This window comes from Rattus rattus, chromosome 18 (assembly GCF_011064425.1).
Source record: "Rattus rattus isolate New Zealand chromosome 18, Rrattus_CSIRO_v1, whole genome shotgun sequence".
Classification (NCBI taxonomy): Eukaryota; Metazoa; Chordata; class Mammalia; order Rodentia; family Muridae; genus Rattus; species Rattus rattus.
Window position 1 is genome coordinate 11,857,136 of NC_046171.1, and position 16,485 is coordinate 11,873,620.

Here is a 16,485-nt window from a genome sequence, read left to right on the forward strand (position 1 = left end):
CACATTCCTGAGTAGGGGACTGACCAGCCACAGTCCCTAAGGCCAAAGCAGTCGTGTGTGTGTGTGTGTGTGTGTGTGTGTGTGTGTGTGTGTGTGTGTGTAAGCAGACACAAGGGTAGGTTAGTAGGTTATCTTCCCCTCCCCGTCCCTGGCTGGGGACATCCTGGTCAGGCGTAGACCAGAGCTCAGAAACTGCAGTTCTGCAGATTCTCAAGACTTGGTATCATACCGGACATGGCTGGGAAGGCCAGTTCTGGTGACCCCAAAGACTCTGACCCATGAAGTAACATGGAAAGGACAGCAGAAAGGAAAAGTCCCCCAAGCAAGTCTCCCACCCTCCAAAGCAGCTCTGGGCTACACGCCGTGGGTCTGGGAGAGTGCAGTACACTTCAAGCACCCTGGGTCCCTGGAACTCTCTGGCCAGTCATGTGCTACATGAAGCACTGACAATCATTACCTCAATATATTGGCCTAGGGGATCCTGCCTTCTCCCCGACAAATATGGATTGAGGAGTGACTGGCACCCCTGCCCCCTTCAGCCCTGCCTCCGTCTTCCCTAAGGAACCTCAGCGAGAGAGACCTTTAGAGTCCAGACATGGAATATACCTACAGGAAAACCGTGTTTTCCATAGGCAGGTTGGAAGCACCAGGACTTTTAGCCTCCTGGGACCCCCCTCCAGCCACTGGGCCCCTTCCCTCAGGGCCCCCGACTTGTGCTCACTTCAAGGGCAATATTTAGCTCTTAGGCTGTGTTTACCCCAGTGGCCTACTTCTACATGTCCCCAAGCGTCTCCTTACCTCATGGTCACGGCTGTGCGCTCTCTAGACCCTGACACAGCAGGAAGGGCTGGTTTTATATCAACTTGATACAAACTAATGTCATCAGAGAGGGAGCCTCAATTGAAAAAATATCTCCATAAGAAACAGCTGTGGGCAAGCCTGCAGGACAGTTTTTAAATTGGTGATTGATGGGGAAGCGTCCTAGACTATTGTAGGTACTGTCATCCCTGGGCTGGAGGTCCTAGGTTCTATAAGAGAGCAGGCTGAGCAAGCCATGAGGAGCAAGCCAGTAAGCAGTACCCTTCCATGGCCCCTGCCTCAGACACTGTCTCCAGGTTCCTGCCCTGTTTGAGCTCCTGTCCTGACTTCCTTTGATGATGAACAGTGCTGTCTGTGGACGTGTAAGCCAGCCAAACCCTTTCCTTTTCAAGTTGCTTTGGTCGTGGTGTTTCGTTGCAGCAGTAGAAACCCTGACTAGGACAAGGAAGGATGCTGTACCTAACGGTGCTCTTCTGGGCTCGCCCATTTTGAGAGCTGTGTTCCCCTGGTGGATCTGTGGGTTTCCTATAGCTGACGGATGTGCTGGGTTTTTTTTTTTAGAACTGGGCTTCTTGCTTGGATTTCACTCTGGGTTTTTGCTTGGAAAGTGACCTCGAGTAAGGCCCTGGCAAGTTGCTTTGTTTCTGTCTCTTATTTAGTCGACTCTCCTTCCCTAAGTGCTGGCCAATGAGAGCCTACATCCACCCTTGGAAGCATTCTCTCCCGCACCTTCGGGATGCATCCACAGAGTTGCTTTGTCCCATTTCACGGCAGGATCGGCGCGCCCTCTAGTGGCTGATGTTACAAGTGTTACTGCTTAGGACAATTTAAGCGTTCCGTTTACCCCTTCCCCCCTAACTCAGGCACAGTGGGATCCTCCCACTTAAAGGTTGATGTTAGCTTCATGACTGAGTGGGAAGTCTGAGGATCCTGCCTCGTCATTCTCCAAGCCAGATGGCTCCATTTCATACACAAGACACTAAAGCCCATCACGTGGAAAGTCCAGCCTGCAAAGGCTTCCCGCAACTTGGCGGTGGCCTCCGTTTATTATCCTGCTCTCTCCCACCCAGGGGCAGCATGTTCTCCAGAGTCCCACTCTCGTCTCTTGGCTGCAGGTCAGTCTTGCCCCTTCCGGGCACTCAGTAGCCAGCGGGCTCCCCGCCTTTTCTGGAATCTGAGGCAGCTGCCCAACCGCCTGACGTTCGAACGACGGCCTGAACCACAGCGATGAAGTCGGGTGTGACCTCTGTATGGTGGTGCCGAGTCTTCAGACCTGCAGTCACCACCTGGGGACGAGAGGGCAGGGCATGTCTCAGCAAAAGCCACAGATGTGGCTGGGAACCATTCCTGCATGTTCCTGGGCCTCACAAATCCAGCGCCGGAACTACTTCCGGTCAAGCGAGCAGGAAGAATTAGAGGTGCCTGAGCTCAAGGTCTCTGGCTGTTTGGCTGACATTGAGCAAGGGCACAGGGTGATGTATACTGAGGGCCTGGGGACCACAGGCCTTGGCCAGGGGACATTTGCCACTGTTTGTTCTGTAGTGACTCAGAAGACGCCAGCCTCTGGGATGCTCTCTCATCCCACACTGTGATTCTGTTTCCTCAGTTCCCGACCTACCTGATCAATATTTTTCTCTACTGTTGTGGTATTGGGCAAAAGCTGGTTGTGAAGTCGGGGCTCCTCCACGGCTCTCTTCACATCATACCCGAACCACAGGCTATTGATAATGGCCTGGAAGGGTAGGATAGCAAGGTGTTAGCATAGCCGGGAAGCAAGGGCAGGGAGAGGAGGAGGAGGCAGGAAAGAACAGGCAAAAGGCACCTACCAGTGCGACAGACGTGGTGATCTGGGTACCTCCCGAGGCTCCGACCACCATCCGAACCTTGCCGTCCTTATCCACGATGATTGAGGGGCACATGGATGAAAGCGGTTGCTTTCCTAGGACCCCCAGGAAGAGACAGAGATGCTGTTCAGCTGCCCCGCTAGGGTGCCAGTCCCCTTTCCAAATCACGTCCTGCACCCCAGGATTCCCACCCTGCACCTGGCTTGATGAAGTTGGCTGGTGAGGGCGCTACCCCGAACTGGTTGGTGAAGTTGGGCGAGCTGAAGTCATCCATCTCGTCATTAAACAGGATGCCACTGACCCGCGAGAGGACCTTGGAGCCAAAGCTGAAGATAGGCCACCTCAGATAACGGTAGACAGCCCGGCCATTCCCCACCCACCCCAGCCCAAGAGCATTCACTAGAAGCCCCAACAGGAAAGAGGGAGGCCCTTATAGAAAATGAGGATAGCCCCCAGCCCAAGCTCAGGTCCCTGCTCTGCCCAGCAGCTACACAGCCCCTACTAGAGGTTGATGGTACTGGTGGCGGCCACGGCACTGCCATCCTCGGAAACCACAGACAGGTGAGCGGTGCCCCCATCGTCCGGAAGGTAGAATTCAGGCTCATAGTAGGCGGCTGGGTGAGTGGTTTCATCAGTGATGCGGGCTCGAAGCTGAGTAGCGTAGAACTCAGAACTCATGTTGCGGATGACCTGCCGAGACCCAAGAGCTGGCCTGAGGCGGTTGGGAGAGTGGAGGGGGGAAGGAAATACAACAGGGCTATCCCAGCTGGTCTTAAGAGCCCCACCTATGGGGCTGGAGAGATGGCTCAGTGGTTAAGAGCACTGACTGCTCTGCCAGAGGTCCTGAGTTCAAATCCCAGCAACCACATGGTGGCTCACAACCATCTGTAATGGGATCCGATGCCCTCTTCTGGTGTGTCTGAAGACAGCTACCGTGTACTCATATAAATAAGATAAATATATATATATATAAAAAAAAGAGCCACACCCGTGGATCTGGTGACTTACCTCTACACTAAACCAGGACTTCCCCAGGACCAGGGACAGCACCACCTACATTCCCGTCTGACAGCCGCTCTAACCTCTGGCTTGTGTCTGTCTATCCCTCAAGCGTCTAGACTCTTGCCATGTTCATACATGACTTGTGTAATTATTTATGGAACTTGTGTCACGTGCTCAGAGCTGAGGAATCAGCAGGGAAGAGACACTTCGGGTAACGTGGAGGCAGCAGGGAGGCAGGGAAAGTACTGGAAGGGAGAGGCCAGGCGACAGGAATGGAGAAGGAGAAGGAGAAGCAGGAAGCATTTTAGTGCAGATGGTGCCTAAAGAGCCCTGAATGAAACCTGAGAGGTAAGCGTGAAGGCTCTGGATAATGAATGGGATGAAAGGGGGCTGGGGAGATGGCTCAGTGGTTAGAGCACTGACTGCTCTTCCAGAGGTCCTGAGTTCAAATCCCAGCAACCACATGGTGGCTCACAGCCATCTGTAATGGGATCTGATGCCCTCTTCTGGTGTGTCTGAAGACAGCAACAGTGTACCCATATACGTAAAATAAATAAATCTTTAAATGAATGGGATGAAGGAAGAGGATGCTGGGAACCATGCATTCAGGATGTGAGCTCTCATTGGTCTGTAAAGCTTGACTTTGGTTTTTTGCTATAAGCCACACAGGCTTGGGGTAAAGGGGTAAGCAGGATGAGCACTCCAGAATCTTCTAGGTCAGAGGCCCAAGCATGTACAAAAGATCTGAGACAGGAGCTGGGTTGTGGAGTTGTTGGGCTTGGAGGTGGGATTAACAAGACACCAGTTATCCATTGTCAAGTCTGCTTTCCTCAGTTTCCCCAGTTCGCTATGAGCTCCGCAAACCAGAGGTCAAGGTACACGGTCACGAGTGTACCCTGAAATCAGATTCAGTTCAGAAAGCACAAATGAAGTGGGGGGTGGGGTGGGGTGGGGCCGGGGGAGAGGCTTCAGAGCTCACCCAGCACCCCTTTGGCAGGTCTCCTACCCACGGTGGGGTTAACTCCCCCACTTACCTGAGACACGTCGACAAACTTTGGGTCACCGAGCATGGTCCTCTTGGCATAGGCAAACCGAAAGGCCTCCACGATACGGTGATACGTCAGCGCCTTCTGTTCTGGGGTTGCCACGCTCTTTGGAGAGAAGTTGTATCCTGTATCATGAGCACATGTTGGTAGGCAATCAGGGCTCGAGGGGTTAACACACCTCTGAGCCACCTTTCCCACCCTCTTCTGAAATACGTAGTAACCAAAGGCAGTGGCCATGTGTGAAAGGCGTAGTTAAGACAAAGGCATGCCAACATGGATCAGAGAGGGGCAGTTTGAGGATCCCAAGGTCTGTGGGCTTCGGGAAGATCACAAGGCTTCTGCCCCGAACTCCCAGACCCTTCCTGAACATTCTTCTTCGTCTAGCTCCTAAGTATCACCCCCTACTCTTCTTACCCCTTGTGAGGAGCCCTGGCAGCCATGAGGCAGGGTGGACGGTCTGCTAGGTCTGTGTCCCTGTCCCTCAGCAGGGCTAGAGAGAAACTTCTCACCTTTGAGGATGTTCAAGATGAGAATCAGCACGGGCCCGCTGAGTGGGGCGCTGGGCACGTACAGGGTGGAGTCCCCGAGGCTGATGCTCATCGGATGCTCGATCACTTCCGCACGATAGTTGTTAAGGTCCTCAACCGTCATAATGCCCCCTGCCGTGGGACAGCAGCTCAGTGGCTGTTGCGATGGTGTTGTACACGGTTGGGTTCGGGGCTGTATCATGTGGGACTGGGCTTACCCTCGGGCACAGTAAGGGGTGAGCCCAAGAATGACGGCCAAGGGTACACTATGGGGTCGGGGCTGTTTAGGGAGTTTGGTCACCACTGAAGAGAAGGACCGGTTTATACCATAGTGAGGAGATGGGCTATACCATCAGAAGGGCTCACGGGGCCATCAAACTGATAGCCCTGACCATCATGCGACCTAGGCACTAATGGTGCTTACCGCCTATGACTAGCTCAAACAACAGCCTCCTGGCCAACCTTTCCTCTCTACAGCACAAGGGTCTTTCCCAAGTGTGGAATATCTGCCTCCACCTTTCCCTTACCAACCTCCTCCCTCAGTGATGACCGGGTAGATGGGAGAAGTCTCCTAATTCTCTGAGGAACTGGTTGTAAGTAGGATTAACAGCAGTAAATGATAAGTCTCAAAACAGGGCAAGAATGGCGACAGCAAGGCCAAGCCCTCAGGCTACCGCCCAAAGTCCCTGTAATGCCTGTCTCACAAGCTCCTCCTCAGGCCTTGTAACCCTCCCAGTGAGTCAAAATGTCCTCCTTCTGGTTATCCCAAGCTGTCCTCTCTCTGCCTGATGGTCATCGTACTTGGAGCTCATTTCTTGCAGGTCATCCGGCCTCTAGTTTTCTTCCTCAGCCCCAAGGGCTGCCCGCACCTCTGCTCATACTCTAAGGGATTTCCTGTGCTTCCCAGCTTCTATGGAAGAGCTAGGAGCTGAGTCCAAGAGGTCCCTGCCAACCCTTCCCCGCCAAGTGCTCCCCCAGAGGCCAACCGAGGCAGGGAGCACCTCAGGGCTCCTTCACTCACACCCACTCACCAGCCTCCTGGATGTCTTTCACAATCTGGGCTGTGAGGCTCCCATTGTAGAAGGCCTTGGCCCCTTCCTGGGCCAGTATTTGCAAAGTATCGGCCAACTTCGGCATAGTTACAGTCTCTCCTTCCTGAAGAACCTTCCCTTGCCGGCAGAACACCTCGCTGGGGCAGAGGGGACTCATGTGAGGCAGCAGGAATAGAGAACCAACTATTACGCCTCACACCCACCCCTCAGCCTTTTGTCCTCAGGGTGCAGAGGACAAACACCGGTAGAGCCAGTCCACAGGCGGGTTGCCCTCTTGCTTGAGGTTTCTAGTGTCCCATCTTGCTCAGGCCACGATGTCCACTGGGGCCTCTAAGCCAGGCTCTGACTGTGTCTACACACACAGTGAGAAGGGTTTAACGACGGCTCAGACCCACTGAGTGACAGGCCACTTGGACCTGAGGCCACCTACCACAAAGCAGGTGTCTTCTCAATGACGTCCCGTTTTTTGTCCAGGGCTCTTGCCAAGCTCTTGCCCACAGGGAAGCCATGGCGAGCCAGTTGGATGCTGGGTTGGAAGAGGCGAGCCCAGGGTAGCCGGCCATGCCGTTGGTGTGCCAGCTCATAGCCACGGATTTCACCAGGAACTGCCACCGAAAGGCCGCCTAGGAACCAGATGAGCAGAGTTTGAAAGAAAGACGGACGGGGTTGGGAGTGGGGGTGGTGGGGGTGGTAGGGGTGGTGGGAGGGTGGAAGGTTAGTTAGTGGTGGGGTATGGTCACTGGGCCTATAATCCCAGCTACTGGGAAGCTCAGGCAAGAAAACTTCCGGGTTTAAGGGCTGTCTGGGCTGCAGAAGGAATTCAAGAACAGTTACAGTAGATTAGCAAGACCCTATCTAAAAAAGGAAAACGGAAAAACAGCGTGTAGTTACTCTGTGGCCGTGTGCTTGTCCAGTTTGTTTCTAGCACCACATTTTTTATTTTTTTTTAAAGATTTATTTATTATATATGAGTACATTGTAGCTGTCTTCAGACACACCAGAAGAGGGCATCAGATCTCATTACAGATGGTTGTGAGCCATCATGTGGTTGCTGGGATTTGAACTCAGGACCTCTGGAAGAGCAATCAGTGCTCTTAACCACTGAGCCATCTCTCCAGCCCGCACCACATTTTTTAAATAAAAGCAGCAACAATATTTCCCCAGTCTATTTAGTGGCTGGGGCTAGAGTAACCTGGAAGGGAGGGGCTTTGTTGCTAGGGCAGCGCTAAGGCTCAAACTCAGGACCTCCCGAGAATTAGACAAGGGTTCACTGCTCAGCATCATCCCCATCCCAGGAAAAGTTAAGCTTAAGATGGTACACTGATCTCCACAGGTTCACGTTGTTGAGCAAATGCTCCCTACAGGGTACAGAACGGGGAGCAGGCGTCTGTGTGCTGGCGCTGGCTGCCCTAGATGACTGGACGGGTCCTCATAAGTACCTCCATCCGTGAAATCCTGTTGTCCACAAGAGTTGGGGAAAGCTTTACCCGTCGCACCTCTCAACTGTCAGTCTGAGCTAGCCTCAGTCATTCTTGTTCCACATACTTCCCGGGCTCCATCAGACTCTACCAGAGCAAAGTCAGCAGCAGGATGAGCCAGCAACAAGAGCCATGTGCTGGAGAGTCATGGTCAACTTGACACAGGCTAGAGCCATCAGGGAGGAGAGGGCCTCAACTGAGAAAAAGCCTTCCACAAGATCGGGCTGTAAGCAAGCCTGTAGGGAAATTACTTTATTGCCTGATATGGGGCGAGCCCATCCCATTGTGGGTGGCGCCATCCCTGGACTGGTGCTCCTGGGTTCTATAAGAAAGCAAGGGGCTGGAGAGATGGCTCAGTGGTTAGAGCACTGCCTGCTCTTCCAGAGGTCCTGGGTTCAATTCCCAGCAACAACATGGTGGCTCACAACCATCTGTAATGGGATCCGATGCCCTCTTCTGGTGTGTCTGAAGACAGGACAGTATACCCACATACATGGGATAAATAAAATCTTTTTTAAAAAGTTACAGGTTCTATTTTTTTTTTAAAAGAGGCAGAGCAAGCCATGAGGAGCAAGCCAGTAAGCAAGCAGCACCCCTCCAAGGCCTCTGCCTCAGCTCCTGCCTCCAGGTTCCTGCCCTGCTTGAGTTCCTGCCCTCACTGCTGTTGATGATGGACTGTGATATAGAACTGGGAGTGGAATAAACCCTTTCCTCCCCCGAGCTGCTTTCGGTCATGGTGCCTCATCACGGTGATAGAAACAAAATCTAAGACAGGCCCTTGCCTCCCGTCTCCTGACCTGAGTCCCAACGCTAGCTCTGTTTCCTCTGTGTGCTCCTCCACGTGACCTAATATGTCTTACCTTTTCAGGTTCACGTCTTTAAGGAGCCGATGAGTTCATTAGAAACAGACTCCTAGACTGGATTACCCAAGCAAGCTTCACTGCCCACCTGGGCTGAATGACACCTAAGGCCGGACGCTGACCGCTTTGCCTACTAGAGAGCAGCTAGAACGGCCACCCGCGCCAAGTTCAGCCATTTACTTTCACAACCGAAAGCTAGTTCGACCCTTGCTTTACCGCGTACTAACTGTGGACTTGCGTAATCTCACCTGGCTTGCATGACCTCCCTGGGTTTTATCAACCCACCTGTAGGACAGGAAAATCCATGTGAGGGGACAGTCCCAGTGACCCTTGGGAAGTGTGATCTGTTATACTAAGGAAGTCATCTCTCTGCATTCAGAAACCCCCAAGAATCCCAAAATGCATGGGTGGCCACCTCCCTTCTATGAAGCCCACTTCTGTGTATTTAACTGTTTGGTGATGACTCACAGAAGTTAATGCCTTGTAGAGGCTTTGTAACCAACAGCCCACTGAACTGTTAAGGGAGTGTTGATAAGGAAAAAGGTCCCCGTGTGTTCAATTAGAAGCAAAACAGGCTTTTAAAAAGATTTACTTGGGCTGAAGAGATGGCTCAGGGGTTAAGAGCACTGACTGCTCTCCCAGAGGCCCTGGGTTCAATTCCCAGCAACCACATAATGGTTCACAACTATCCGTAATGGGATCCAATTCCCTCTTCTGGTGTGTCTGAAGACAGCTATAGTGTATTCCTATAAATAAAATAAATACATCTTTAAAGAAAGATTTACTTATTTATTTTATGTGTATGAGTTCTTGGCCCACATGTGTATATGTGTACTATATGCATGAAGTGCCCATGGAGGTCAGAAAAGGGCATCAGATCCCCCTGGACAGGGGTTACAGGTGGTTGTGAGCCACCATGTGCGTGCTAGGAATCAAACCCAGGAGCTCTGTGGACACCAAGGGCCCACGTGATTATTTTCTCCGTGTGCCCACACGGGCGCCTCAGCGCAGAGCTGAGAAGAAATGAAAGAACCTACCTACCCCTCCCCCCACGATGGTGATTTAACCATTTGTTCTGGGTGGGTGTCATGGGTACCAGAGCTGCTGTCCCCAGGCCTCAGACAGGTACATGTCCCCTGTGAATGCTGTCTCATACAACAGCTTACCTTCTTCAGAGTCCTTAGAATTATTGAACATGCTGGTATTGGCCAACCTGGGAGCCATTTCACGGGCATTGATAACTTCAGCTTTTCCTATAAAAAGAAACGAGTTGGCAGACCAGGCTATCCCCAACCCCTCCCGTCAAGGGAGCCCAGGAGACACCTAGCTATACTGCTGTAGACCAATTCACTCTGATGGGAGAGGGCTAGCCCAAGCCACTCACCCACCCGACCGTGGGCACTCACGTGTGGTGCTGTTGTAGATGGTGAAGAAGAGGCCGCCCCCGATGCCCATACTGTGGGCATTCATGAGCCCCATACACAGCAGGCTTGCGATGGCCGAGTCCACCACGGAGCCGCCTTCCTGTAGCATATCCCTACAAGTAGCACAAAAGCAGACAAAAGCCTGAGGACTCACAGGACTACTCTGCCGTGCACCTTGGCCTCCCTGCCCAGAAGAAGACAGAAGAGAGACCCTGTGCCAGGTGTCTCTGCTTTGAACAGAATCTCACGCTGCCTCAGGCTTACGATGTAGCCCGAGCGGGCCTCAAATCCCAGCCTCCTGAGTGTTGAGATGAGAGGTACGGGCTTCCATGCTCAGTTGGGCCAGCTTTTTGCTTCTTGGCTTGTTCACCTGTTTAGTTTACTGAGACGGGGTCTTACCCCAAGGGCTGGAGTTACAGGTGACACCAACCACTTGGTTTTTTGTTTTGTTTTGTTTAAGTGGTGTGTGTGTGTGTGTGTGTGTGTGTGTGTGTGTGTGTGTGAGAGAGAGAGAGAGAGAGAGAGAGAGAGAGAGAGAGGGGTTAGAGTGAGAGAGAGAGAGAGAGAGAGAGGTAGGGTACCATGGGGAATCAGAGAAGAGAATCAGATCCCTTGGACTGGAGTTTCAGACTGTTGTCTGGCATGGGTTTGGGCATTGGGCTCTTTGAAAGATAGCACACAGAATGAATCATTAAACCATCTCTCTAGCTCTGAAGCTTGCTTGCTTTCTTCCTTTCTTTCTTTCTTTCTTCCTTTCTTTCTTCCTTTCTTTCTTTCTCTTTTCTTTCTCTTTCTTTCTTTCTTTCTCTTTTCTCTCTTTCTTCTCTTTCTTTCTCTTTTCTTTCTTCTCTTTCTTTCTTTCTCTTTTCTTTCTTCCTTTCTTCTCTTTCTTTCTCTCTCTTTCTTTCTCTTTTATTTCTTTCTCTTTTCTTTCTTCTCTTTCTTTCTTTTTCTTTCTTCCTTCTTTCCTTCCTTCCTTTCTTTCTCTTTTCTTATTTATTTATTTATTTATTTATTTATTTATTTATTTATTTATTTATTTATTTTTAGCCAGGCTCTCACTATGTAGCTCTGAAACTCACTATGTAGACCAGGCTGGCCTCGAACTTACAGATGTCCACTGGCCTCTGCCTCCTGAGCGTTGGGATTAAAGCCCGGGCTGGGGACCGAACCCAGGGCCTTGCGCTTCCTAGGCAAGCGCTCTACCACTGAGCTAAATCCCCAGCCCCTAAAGTTTTGGTTTCTTAAAGACATATTTTTTTTTCTTTTCCAAGCAAACAAATATACATGATTTTATTGAAAAAAAAAAAAAGGGAGGCTGCTTTTTATTAATAACACTTTTTTTCTGCAGAATGATTCAGTGGCTCAGAATACTGGCTGCTCTTCCAGAGGCCCTTGGTTCAATTCCAGCACCAGGTCATTGAAGCTCACAACTGTCTATAAACCAGATCCAGAGGATACAATGCCCTCTTCTGGCCCCCGAGGGCACCAGGCATGCAAGTGGTGCATAAACATACACTCGGGCAAAACAAACGCATAATCTTTTTTTTCTTTTTGGAGCTGGGGACCGAACCCAGGGCCTTGAGCTTGCTAGGCAAGTGCTCTACCACTGAGCTAAATCCCCAACCCCCATAATCTTTTTAATTAAAAAAAAAAAACCCACCATCTATAATGAAATTCGGACAGCAGCCTTTTTCAGAGAGAAGTGCTGAAACGAGGGGCTCTGGGTCACTGTCCCTTCTCCCTAGACAGAGGCTAGCGAGAGAGTCCAAGAGCAGCTCACCGGACGCTCTTCATGTTCGATTTACAGATGGGGAACCGGAGTCATGCCCACGCTCACTAGTCTCCCAGGGTGCCTTGCCCTAGCAGACCCACTTACCGTCCAATCTCTGAGCAGCGCTTGGCATCCGTGGCCACGGCCGCCCTGGAGTACACATGGTCAGGCTTCCCAGAGGTGGTGGGCAGCCAGATGCAGAGGCCGATGATGACGAACACCAGAACTACCGCCACCAAGCCCAGCACCAGAAATCGATTCTTCATGACTCTGTTGCCCAGTGAGAAAGAGTAGGGTAAGGCCCAGCCTTGAGAACTCCAGACCACCCCACACCCCACTGGGCGCAGTCTAAAGTCAAGCCTCGGGGACATAGTTCCGGGCCTCCTTTTAGCCTCCCAGAAATGTGTGGGCTGTCCAGCCTCCAGATCTTTGGCCAGGCCGTTGCTTCTACCAGAAGCTCTGGAGCTTATCTCCGTCATTACGAATCCTGTTTATCTTCAAGGTTCATCCCTGTTCGTTCCCAGCAGACCCTCCCAAGGAGACCCCTCAGGCTTCACATGCCCTAGGTACCTGCATACAGAAGAAGCCAAGCCACCACTGTCCTAGGGAAAATAGGCTTCGCACTTATCCTTCTGTGTGCCTGACTCTAGCAGAGAGCCTGGCCCTGTCCTTGAACCCCTGGAGTAGCTTGGGGTTGGGCATCTATCATGCCTTCCAAGGAGGAGTGACTAACTTCTAATGACTAGCTGCCTAGGTCAAGACTTACCGTCCAATAGGAGCCTCCAAACCTTTCTTGGGGAGGTGGTTCTTGAAAATCAGCTGTATGGATAAGCAGGAACTCCCCCACACTCTGCGGAAACCCACGGCCAATCTTCTTTGAAACTGTTAGAGCAGGCTGGTACTCCTGAAAATCACAAAGTTAAACGTGAAGCAGGCCCAGAACTCTTCTGGGGTGCCTGATGTGACAAGCTCCCTCTGTCTCCCACTGAACTCTGGAGTCAAAGAGGCTGCCAGCCGCTTCCATGTATGCATGACTTCTCCCAAGAGCTGCCCGGGGAAGGGGGTCACAGAACTGGGCAGGGAGGGGCTGGCATTCATGTGTAAGCCCAGGATTTGGTAGTAAGAGCAGCAAGTGAACCGAACAAAAGGGTTCAAGGGTCCAGGCCTTTCCCGACATTGGACTTGGTACGCACCGGTTGTGAGACTTTGAGGGAGCACTGCCCTCGACCTGCCGGGTTGTTTTTTAATAACTCGGACTGGCATGTGTGAAATGTTAAGACTGGGCATGATAGCTAACACCTGCAAACCCTGGCACTCGGGAAGCGGAAGCAGAATCGCTGTGGATTTGAGCCCAGTCTGACCTACCTAGTGAGTTCTGGATTAGCCTGTGCTACAGTGTGAGATCCTATCTCAAAAAAAAAAAATGGAGGGGGACTGGAGAAGAGATGGCTCTTCCTGCCCCGAGGTCCTGAGTTCCATTCCCAGCAACCACATGGCAGTTCACGTCAACTCTTCCTGTTCCAAGAGACCTGATGGCCTCTGGGTACCAGGCATGCAGATGGCCCACATACAAACACTCAAGGAAAACACATTAGAAGGACACGCCCACGCATTGCTGACATTCCTCTCCCCTGGATCGGAGGGTGGGGTTGGTGGGTGTCCTAACCGGATTTGGTGCCTCTTATGTGGGAAAGTCGATTTGCAACTCTTTTTTTTTTTTTTTTTTTTTTTTTCCGGAGCTGGGGACCGAACCCAGGGCCTTGCGCTTCCTAGGCAAGCGCTCTACCCCTGAGCTAAATCCCCAACCCCCTTTTTTTTGCAACTCTTAAGGCAGAGGAGGAAACCAAACCCCAGGGCGGAGGGGACAGCACCCTATCTCCTGGTCAGCATCCCTTGTAGCTCTCCCTGCCCAGATCTAGGCATGACTCTGACCTGAAAGGCACAGGCTCGTTCCTTCCTGTCCTTCCCCTGAACAGTTCGGTCCTCCAGGAGGCAGCTGCTGGGTCCCTCCTATCCATAGTGGCAACCAAGCCCCGTCCTTGTTGTCCAAGGGACAGTTCGTACCCTTCTTTAGACCTGACACCCGTACCCTGGGCCCTGGGGTGGACCTAGGTTGGGGTCTGGGATTTCTGGTGGGAAAGTCACACTGAGGGTTTCAAAGGGTCCTAGGGGCCAGGCCAGTACCATGTGTTCTTCATTCATCCTCGGTACAGAACACTCCCGTCCATGTAGGAGGGCAGGGAGTGGGCGTGGTCACTGCTCTTACCCATGGCTCCGTGCAGCTCTGGCCCGTTTGGGGACTACTGGGCTTCGTTTCTTTTATGTTTGGGGGTCTCGGGGGGGTCTCAGGGCGCTGAGGTGAACCATCTGTGACTTCCATGGTGCACGTTTCTCCTTTCCTTGTCTGCCCACTTCTCCCTCTGTCCACCCAACAGCCCCCAAAGGCACCCAGCGGGGCTCCATCTTCCAAAGAGCCTGGGAAGGGGGTAGCTCTGACCCCTGACCCCTGTCCCTTCCTCCTGGGACAGGGAGGGTTGGCCCTGCCTCCTGCAAGCAGATGTTTCAGTCCAAGCGGAAGACACCCTGCTGGAAGCCCGGGCTTCCATTTCCCACCCCTCCACCTCCAAGTTCTCTCAAAGATTCACTAAAAGAACGGTACAGGGCCAGAAGCCTTGGCTACACACAGATCGGAGTTGGGAGGGAAACTGAGGCACTGGTCCTCAAGCCCAGGCCCCTCCCTTTCTGTAACTCTGGTGGGTTTCCCAGAGGCCCTGGAGGGGGTGGGGACCCAGGAGAGAGACCCCTTTTCCTCTCAGGACAGTTCTGGGATGGGGAGAGGAATATAGGTCCGCCGAGGAAGTCCTGGCCACAGAGCTGGTTGTCCCCCGAGGAGCAGCCACAGCCATACCTGTCACCCTTGCAGACTGGCTCAGTGCCCCCAGCTCCCACTTGGCATCAGGATCTGGAGTCGAGCATCTCCTCAGGGTAGAGGTAGGGAAGGGGTGGTAGCAGTGTAGGACCCATGTGCTTACCTAATCCCAGAGGGGCAAGAGGTCAGCTAAAGTGTGCCCAGCATCCTAGAAGGGCAGCTGAAGGCTTCCGAGTGGGATGTGGGATAAGGAGTCCTCTGCAAGAGGTCCAGCTAGGCTGGGAGGATGAGGTCAACACTGGTGGCAGCAGCAAGGAGGCGCAGGATTAGGCTTGTCACCAGGTGACTAAAGTTCATGCAGCCCCAGGAGGGCTCTGGGCGGGGGAGGTGGGAGGTGCTTAGAGCCTGGGAAAGGGGCTCCCCTTTCCAGATTTGGTTCCCTCCAAGGGGCAGAGGCCACCGGTGAACCTTTCCAGACAGCCCCTGCTCAGTCCCTCTGTGAATTTAGAGACAGACACGATGTCCTCAAAATGTTCCTGAGGCAATGGAGTAGAGGTAGCCCCAGGCACTAGACCATAGCTCAGATCTAAGAGGCCTCGCTGTACCCGATTGGTCAATGACAGCTGCGTGTTCCTGGAACAGGGCCTGGGGCCTCGGCTTCCAGACCGGTTCAACCACCGTTTAAGGAACATTAGCCCACAGACCCAGACAGTGACAGGAGCAGCCTAGAAAGAGAAGGCCCAGAGAAGGCCAGACCTGGCCCAAAGTCATATAACCCAGCAGGGCAATCCTGCCACATGGTTCCTGCCCCCAAATTAAGTAGATGCAGCTGTGGGTCTGCCTCAAGGGGCATCCAGTTCCCTCCTGATCCTCACTGTCCAACGTGAGCAGTTCCCTGACTCCAGCACACAGCGGGGCAGCTCCCTGTACTCAGCAGTGCTTAACCTCATATACCTAGAGATGCTGGGTGCTGTCATGCTGCTAGTGCTACTTTCTAAACGCTCCCCTACACACACTGCACACATACTGCACACACACATGCACACTCAGCACGCACTGCACACACACACACGCACTGCACACACATACATTGCACACACTGCCCACATATAAACACCACACACATACCACACATTTATACTGCATACACAAACATATACCACATTGCATACACACACCCATATACACACACCACATACATACTGCACACACATACATTGCACACAATACACTCCATATATATATATATATATATATATATATATCACACGCTGAACACACACACTGTGTGCACACACACTGCACATATATAAACACCACACACACATATACCACACATACATACTGCATACACAAACATATACCACATTGCATACACACACCCATATACACACACCACACACATACTGCACACACACACAGACACATACACACACCACACAATCATATATCACACACACATACAGCACATACATACCACACACACACATCCCACTTCATACACACAACATACTGAACACACACACACATACGCACTCTACACACACATATTACACACATATAAACACTCGCCAGAAACACACTGCTCCTGCACATGCATTCTGTAACACACCACATTGTACACACATACTACACACAAATGTACTGCACACACACAGACACCTATACACCCATATAACACACACACAGTACATCACACACATATACTGCGCACACACATTCATTACACACATACACTATGCACATACTGCACATGCACATACACCATATACATACATACTGCACACATA

General features: G+C 51.9%; 1 protein-coding gene across 1 annotated transcript; it reads right to left on the reverse strand.

Annotated features, from left to right (window-relative positions):
* Window positions 1–1,820: 1,820 nt before the first annotated feature.
* Ggt1 (gamma-glutamyltransferase 1) lies at window positions 1,821–12,092 on the reverse strand. Its single transcript, XM_032888953.1, is given in 12 exon segments — window positions 1,821–2,105; window positions 2,438–2,563; window positions 2,565–2,758; window positions 2,862–2,989; window positions 3,166–3,353; window positions 4,700–4,836; window positions 5,221–5,370; window positions 6,270–6,427; window positions 6,721–6,913; window positions 9,795–9,881; window positions 10,035–10,165; window positions 11,932–12,092. Coding segments are annotated over 12 exon segments (1,800 nt in total). The 3' UTR covers window positions 1,821–1,958.
* Window positions 12,093–16,485: the final 4,393 nt, after the last annotated feature.